The sequence below is a fragment of the Trachurus japonicus genome, chromosome 6, assembly GCF_045865225.1.
Source record: "Trachurus japonicus isolate A0001 chromosome 6, Traja_1.0".
NCBI classification, from domain to species: domain Eukaryota; kingdom Metazoa; phylum Chordata; class Actinopteri; order Carangiformes; family Carangidae; genus Trachurus; species Trachurus japonicus.
This window is the reverse complement of record NC_140912.1, coordinates 5,943,463-5,951,811: the sequence shown is the minus strand read 5'-3', so window position 1 is coordinate 5,951,811 and position 8,349 is coordinate 5,943,463. Positions and strand designations below refer to the sequence as shown.

Sequence of the window (8,349 nt, the reverse complement as noted above, 5' to 3'; positions counted from 1 at the left end):
AGGTGTAAAATGAATCATCTGTTACTGCAGGTCAGTGGTGGCAGTGATCAAATCAAATCAAAGCCAATAAAAGTCAAAAGAGTTTGATTAGATCTCATGGGAAAATATTTCTGCTTTGCCTTTAGTTGTTGTGGTTGCAAAGTAACATATCAGCCAATGGAGTACTGCAGGAATGAATAAAACTCAGGGGAGAAGTTTGCATTTTTGTAGGCCGGTTTCCTTGTTGCTAAAGTCAATGGGTTTTTTGAATGTGATTGACTAGATGCCTGAAATAAATGCCTGATTTTGTTACAAGCTCGAGGCCAGTGCTACAAACTTTTGTTTGTCAGACAGCTTCTTCTTTTGTTTCTTTTTTTTTTTGGGGGGGGGGGGGTCTTAGTCTAAAATCTAATAGAAAAAATACCATTGACTTTTTATCAAGAGAACCAGTGTGATACTAACCTTCAGGCTGGCTCCCTGAAGCACACTAGTGTGTGGACATCACTGTCCATATACTAACATGTACGTTTTGTCTGAAATGGTTAAATTTAGAGTGACTTTAATAGTAAACCAAAAACAGTTATTTTAGACTGTGGCGTGCGTTGTGTTTTGCAACACTTTGGGAAGGTTCTTTCTGACAATACTCCCTTACACAGAATAAGATACAAATGGTTTTGCAATTTTTCTTGTGTAAGAACTTGAATGGCCTGCACAGAGCCCTGACCTCAACCTCATCAACACCTTTAGAGATGAGCTGTGAGCCAGGCCGGAGCAGCCAACAACAAGGTGCCACAGGTGTGGAGGCTGTTTAGCGGTTTATCAATGCCCTCTGGTTTTTAAAAGAGATAAATATATGCAGTTACATGAGTGACATTTTTGCTCTGTCCACATACTTCTGGCCATGTAGTAGAGCAAAAACAGTTGTTGAACAGTAGTGCAGTTCAATACTGAGACATGAGTTACAGTCTTACGGAGGTGGAGATTGATTCATCCAACAGCTCAGAAATGAACAAACTAGCTAACAGTTAATTTGCATCCAGGTTGCAGCTAACGCTAACCTCCCGAGCAGAGCTGTGGCCCAGTGTGCTGTTAGAAAGGTTGGTTTTCAGTCACGTTGAGTCACGGCATCTAACGGTAACAGTAGACACCAAACTTTAGGGAGAGAGGGGGGAACCCAAAACTACGCACCCCCGGTTCAGGCGGACCACAGTTGGCCCGGGCTTTTGTGATAGGATAACGGACGCTCCCATCAGCCAACCAGCCGGCGTCGCAGCGGTCCAACCCCATCAGCCTCCAGGCGGCGTACAGCTGGCCGACTTTAGCTATCTGACTTCCATCACTGGCACAAGCCTGGACGGCCTCGGTGAAGTTGAGCTTGGTTGGGTGCTTCAGGAAGTAGACAGTCCCTAAGACAGGAGAGAGTCATGGATAAAGACACTGTCAGGTCAGGTCAGTCATACAGCTATCACTTTAAAGGGATATTTCAACATTTTGGCAAAAATTTGCCTATTGCCATAATCACTGTAGTATTAGAGTAGGTTCATTACCTTTAATTGCCAGTGCAAGCTGTTTTTAGATCGGCGGGGCAGAGACGTGAACTGCTCAACTAACGCAACGGAGGCGCACGGTATTTCCACGTTTCCCTCATCAAACTAAAAAAATACACAATCCAACAACTCCAAAACACAAAGCATGGTGAATGTGCAGGTCACAGCTTGTCCATGAGAGTGTTTCGGAGTTGTTGGATTGTGTATTTGATAGGGCTGGGACGATATGCTTTTCTGGAATGTAGTTCTTCTACGCATTTACCTCGAAACATACTCCATTACAAAGTGAACTAAACCCTTTTCAAAACCTGTACTGCGATATTTATGTGAATCGATTTTTTCTCCCACCCCTAGTATTTGATGAGTTTGATGAGGGAAAGGCGGACATACTGCACGCCCTGCGGAGCTCACGTCTGTCCCCCGCCGATCTAAAAACAGCTTGAACTGACAATTAAAGGTAATGAACCTACTCCTAAAACTCTAGGGATTATGGCAATGGGTGAATTTGCCAAAATGTTGAAATATCCCTTTAAAACGTCCGCACATTCTTATACTGACCCTTGACAGAGGCGGAGAAGCAGAAAGCATCATAGCTGTGGAGGAGGCGATGTCTTTGCCCGTAACTACGCAAACCAGGCGCTAAATCCACGCCCCCACAGCCTGCACGGGGCGCCGTGATTGGATACTGCACTGTGCCGTCGGCCAACCAGCCGGCGTTACACCAGTCCAGCCCCTCCTCCCAGGCTGCAAACAGCTGCTCGAACGTAGCCAGGGTGGCGTCCTGATCCTGACAGGCTTGTTGGGCCCCAAAGAAGTTAAAATGGTAGCGTCCTTCTCCAGAGTAGTAGGGGAACACCACACCTGCACATGAATGAGCAGTCATTTATTACACTTGGTTTTATTTGATATTCAGTCTCGAGTCTGAATGTGAAAAATCGAACGGACAAGTGATGATTCTATCCACATACTGAAAGGTAAAACAAATGTTTGTTTCTACTTTTCACATTTGTTTTGCACATGGTGGAAGTAGTGTTTGCAGGAAGTAAATATAAGGGAAGGCAGGGATTCTTTTTTTGGCTACTTGCGTCATTAAACATGTTTGAGCATATCATTGACATAACATCTCCTTTCATCACCACAGTTTATAACTGATATGTTGTCATAGATAAATGATGGTTGAATATTTGCTCCGATGGAAACATGCGTCACTCAGCTGGTAAATGCTCTATATGATGAGATTTCACACAAAAGCTCAATATAAACTAAAAGTGATTAAATGAAAATCTACACAATGTGAATGTTCAAGCATTTTGCACACACTGATCACTGATACTTGATTAAAGGGATATTTCAACATTTTGGTAAATTCACCCATTGCCATAATCCCTATAGTCTTAGGGGTAGGTTCGTTACCTTTAATTGCAAGCTGTTTTTAGATTGGTAGGATAGAGATACAAGATGCTCAGCTAACGCTGCGGAGGCATATGAAATTCCCGCCTTTCTCTCATCAAACTCATCAAATACACAATCCAACAACTCCAAAACGCTCTCTTGTACAAGTTGTGACCTGCACATTCAACACGCTAAAAAATAATAATGGAACATTACGAGACGTAGTTGTTTTCGAGGCTTAACCGAAACTACATTTCAGACATGGCTGCTGGGCGTGATTTCAAAAGGTAGTTCTGAGTATTTGCTTCATATGTTGTTATATGTTAAATAATTACGTTATTCTTTCATAGCGTGGCGAATGTGCAGGTCACAACTTGTCCACGAGAGCGTTTTGGAGTTGTTGGATTGTGTATTTGATGAGTTTGATGAGGGAAAGGCGAAAATACTGCGCGCCGTGCAGAGCTCACGTCTCTGCCCCGCCGATCTAAAAACACCTTGCACCGACAATTAAAGGTAATGAACCTAAATCTAAAACTATTGGGATTATGGCAATGGGCAAATTTGCCAAAATGTTGAAATTTCGTAGTAGTAGAGAGCAATGATTTTTACGAGTGGGCACTTGTTTTGTTTTCATGTATGAGCACAACAATGCACATGCATGTTGTGCATTTCACAGGTGGTAGGCCACTGGTGAGGAAACATGGGTGTGAAGAATGCAGATATTAAAAATAAATTATCTTTTTAGAGAAAGGAATTTGTTGTTTAAATGTCAGTGATGCATCGATTGTTTCAGCGAGTCCACCCACTGTAACAGAAATGTGCCACCGTGCCAAAAATGATCCCACCTTGATCCAGCACTTCCCACACAGTATGTCAGGGAAACTGCCAAAATATAGTAACACATATAGTAAGACTTCAGCTGGCACCTCTGACCTCCACCTCACACAGACACACACACACACACACACACACACACACACACACACACACACACACAGACTTATTCCTCACCTCGCAGCTCCAGATCCACAGTCACACTCTCGTCCTCCAGGCCGTCGATCACCTCACAGCGATACCGTCCTGTGTCGTTGAGCTGCAGCTCATTGATCACCAGAGACATGTCCCCTGGTGCTGAGCGCCTCAGGCGGACACGGCCCCGGAAGCTGCCGTAGCTGCGGTGACGGTTGCCCATGGCGACCATGACCTCAGTTTCCATGAAGGCTTCGGGAGAAGAAGGCGCAGTGATGGTGTTGGCAGGCAACCAGGACCACTTGACCCGGGTCCTGCGTGGCGTGTTGAGCTCCGGCTCGTAGTGGTAATGACAGGGCAGAGTCACACTGCTCCCCCTGGTGGCCGACACCGAGTGCTGAGGGGACTCCACGTGGAGGCGGACCCCGTTGAAATAGACTAGGAAAGGCATAAACACATGGAGCAGTAACACAGCTTGATGTTTTAGTCTGGAGACTCTTAAAGGGATAGTAGCATTTTTTTTTAAGTGGGGTTGTATGATCTACAAATAGCCCCTAAGTACTTTAATTGCAGTAGAAGACTCTCTGCACTCCTCCCGTTAGCAACACCAGCCCATGATAGCCCTGCCCAGAGATTTACAACATACAGTGTTGTGAACAGACCCAAAGAAACGGCCTATTTTCGTGGCCTAAAAGAGGTTTTACCTGAAAAAAAATACACAGTTCCATTGTTCGCTATAATATAATTTTTTCCAGCCCCTCAAAGTGCAGGAAAAACACAGTTTTTATTTGGACCTAACCAACTCACGTATCCCTCCGCCCAGGGTTAGCGCCCGCCGATCAGCAGTTGGTTAGGTCCAAATAAAAACTGTTTTTCCTGCACTTTGAGGGGCTGGAAAAAATTATATTATAGCGAACAATGGAACTATGTATTTTTTTTTCAGGTAAAACCTCTTTTAGGCCACGAAAATAGGCCGTTTCTTTGGGTCTGTTCACAACACTGTATGTTGTAAATCTCTGGGCAGGGCTATTATGGGCTGGCGTTGGTAACGGGAGGAGTGCAGAGAGTCTTCTACTGCAATTAAAGTACTTAGGGGCTATTTGTAGATCATACAACCACACTTAAAAAAAAAAGCTACTATCCCTTTAACTGTACTCTCTGTATTTAGCATATATGGGATTATTTACATTGTTGACTGAGGCAAAAACGCTCTGTGTATTCTGTGCTGTATGAAAAGGAAGTTGAATATTTGCACCACTGTACAGTGAATATTCAGCACACAGAAGAAATGGGTCTGTTTTTAGTCTCTCCTTTTTCTACACGTAGACTCTACTAGTTACTGTATCCAAATTAGCCCTTTGTTTGTTTGTTTGTCAGCAGGATCGCACATTGAAATGAATTGCTCCAAACTAGGTGGAGTTATTGGACATGGCTCATCACATTAAAGGGATAGTTCAGCTTTTTTTTTTTAAAGTGGGGTTGTGTGAGCCACAAATGCCCATTAAGTACACTAGATGCAGTAGAAAGTAAGTTACTTCATATCAGAACAGTAATCCTACTCATTCTACATGCTGATTAGTAGGCTACATGGGTTATCAATATGTAAAACCGCCAGAGCTCAGTGGATGCAAACATAAGCATTCATATGTAATTCACTACTGAGTCACAGTAAATTAGATCTCACTGTTGCAAAGGGTGAGACAGATCTGAGGGAAAAAATAATACTTTCAACAACGACAGACTTCTTTGTGCACAACATCGCCAGCAAAAAGCTTTTTAGGCACAGAAACAAAAACAAAGAAGCAGGAACAAAAGCTTATCAATGCACAGTGAGGGCCTTAAATGTTGCATGATGAAGTGCAACTGTGCAAACAATATTTCTCGTCAGGTATTTAAAAGAAGCCCATCTGTGATTGTCCTGTTGCTATGAAACAGTGACCGTGTGGTCATTTCAGTAGCTACTAATGAATGTTAATACATTTAGGATTGTTCACAGACATTATTTGATGAGAGACTGATGAGAGTTTTGAAAAAATATCAAAAATAACCTGATGGCTGCTTTAAAGGGATAATTCAGCTTTTTGAAGTGGGGTTGTATGAGCTACAAATGCCCATTCAGTACACTGGATGCAGTACAAAGGTCTCTGCCCCCGCCACTGAGAAACACCAGCGCATCGCGCTACACCGAGACACAGGCAGTACACTGTTGTCAATGAGGGACCATTAATCAACATATTTTCACCACCTACGAGAAGTCCTGTCTCAAAATAATATACTAGTTCAAGAGTCCCATCTAAAGTAAAGATTTACAATGCATCAGCTGGTCGGAAAAAGGTTTGTTTATTATCTATGACAGTAGGATCTCATTTATTCCTCAGCTGTGACTCTGTGTGAATTAAATATGAATGCTCTAATGAGATGTGTCAGTTTTACATACTGATAATGATGATAATGAGTAGGCCTACTGTTCTGATATGAACGAACTTCAACTAGAATGAAACTCAGAATCAAACACAGAGTGAAAGTCCTCTGAGGTCAACTCTGCCACCTTCTTAACTATTTACAATACAGACTTTGGAGTTTTGCAGTTCCATAAACATCCCTGAGCTGACTACAAAGCCTCAAAGAGTCTGTTTGGACAAATTGATATTTTAGGCTTGGGGCAACATACTGCACACACACACACACACACACACACACACACACACACACACACACACACACACTGACACACTGGGCCAATGGGAAAAGAAACCACATCAATCACTGGTGAGTTTGTGTTTAGAACCCGTTGACTGGCTGAAATCCATGAATTATAACTGACTTCCTGCCCATCCAGGTGACTTCCAGCCAGCTGTGTTATCATATACACAACACAACACATGCATGAAGCTCTCACCCCAAACACACACACACACAGAGAGAGAGAGAGAGAGAGAGAGAGAGAGAGAGAGAGATACACACACACACACACACATTCACATGGAAGAGAAAAGAGAGAGTCGACTTACTCTCTCCGTTACCATGGCCGTTGCTGATGTCCTGGTAGTGAAAGCCGTTGTTGTACCCGGGGAACCTGGCCTGACCGCCGGCCAGCTGCAGGTGCAGGCAGACGGCCAGCAGGGGGCGCAGCAGACTGAGCATCACTCTGTCCTCTGCAGGGGAAGAAAAAAGAAAAACTCCTTTCAGCCCCCTCCTCTCACAACTGTCATAAATACCAGACACTGAAATCACAGAAGTGCCTGCATATAGATAGATAGATAGATAGATAGATAGATAGATAGATAGATAGATAGATAGATAGATAGATAGATAGATAGATAGATAGATAGATAGATAGATAGATAGATAGATAGATAGACTTTATTACAGAATCCAGATCCAGAGAAGAACATACAGCAAGAAGATAAAAAACAAAAACAAATATAAAGTTGAAAGTGACAATGATCTAATAAAGTAAACCCGTCCTGTGTCTGTGCTGCTCTGATTACAAAGCAGACCAGTTATTAATAACTTACTATGATTATTAAGGCTAATTACAAACGCTCTGTGGAGACCTGTGATTATGAATTTACCGCATTAAATGACCTGTTAACTACATTTTGGAATGAAAATCATCTTTCCTCATCCAGTCTATTAAAACTGTGCAGTCGGATGAGCCGGTCCATCCCAGGCTGCCTGCAGCAGAGTCAGACTGACTGGAAACTTGGGTCAGAAACGTCCTCCTCTCTCTGAGCCTCATCCCGGTCACTGAGCCGGTGACTGGGACAGTTTCAGGCTGATCTATAGAGTTTGATGAAGCCTTCAGCTTTCTCTTTACCTGGATGACACCGGTTCTGGATGAGCCTCCTCCTCCTCCTCCTGCTCCTGCTGCTCCTCCTGCTGCGGGAAGCTCAGACGTCCTCGGTGGAACAAAAGGCTGAAGTGATGAAACGGATAAACACTTCTCCGCTCTGCGCGTCTTCACCTCATCTCCTCCTCATCCTCTCTCTCTGTCTGTCTGTCTGCGCTCACCGCACCGCACCGCACCGCGCGTTCAGGGCAGCGCGTGGCGACGTCACGACTCACGAGACTAGGCATCCCCCCCACACACACACAATACACTCCCACCCACCACCTTCTGAAGAGAGCGGAACCCCGACATGACGCGACCATGCACGAGCCGAGGAGGATCCATCAGATCCAGCACTAAAAAGTAAAATGAGTCAACAGAGTCCAGTAATGGAAGCTCCACAGTTCATGAAGCAGTATGAGGAGAGAGATGAGCTGCACAGACCGGGGATGGTTGGAACAGCATCACTTTTATCAATAAGGGATAACATTAGAGTTATCAATAGGGGGGACTTGGGTAAATTGAGCGTAGGGGCAAGTTGTACCCCTTGTTGCTAGGAAACCATAAGAAAAATTGAGCATGACCAAGTTGGCTATTTAGGAGAAAGGCATCATTTCATGGAGTCTGTGA

General features: G+C 43.9%; 1 protein-coding gene across 2 annotated transcripts; it reads right to left on the bottom strand.

The window, feature by feature from the left end:
• Window positions 1–594: 594 nt before the first annotated feature.
• Window positions 595–7,053, bottom strand: hapln3 (hyaluronan and proteoglycan link protein 3). Of its 2 annotated transcripts, none has more exons than XM_085778472.1 (4): window positions 6,899–7,053; window positions 3,930–4,325; window positions 2,085–2,387; window positions 595–1,385 (listed from the first exon to the last, which is right to left on the bottom strand). In XM_085778472.1, exons 1-4 carry the CDS (start codon window positions 7,029–7,031, stop codon window positions 1,108–1,110), a joined length of 1,110 nt encoding a protein of 369 aa, XP_085634598.1. In that variant the 5' UTR covers window positions 7,032–7,053; the 3' UTR covers window positions 595–1,107. The 2 variants fall into 2 exon arrangements, with proteins under 2 accessions (XP_085634598.1, XP_085634599.1); XM_085778473.1 differs by having other exon boundaries at window positions 6,911–7,053.
• Window positions 7,054–8,349: the final 1,296 nt, after the last annotated feature.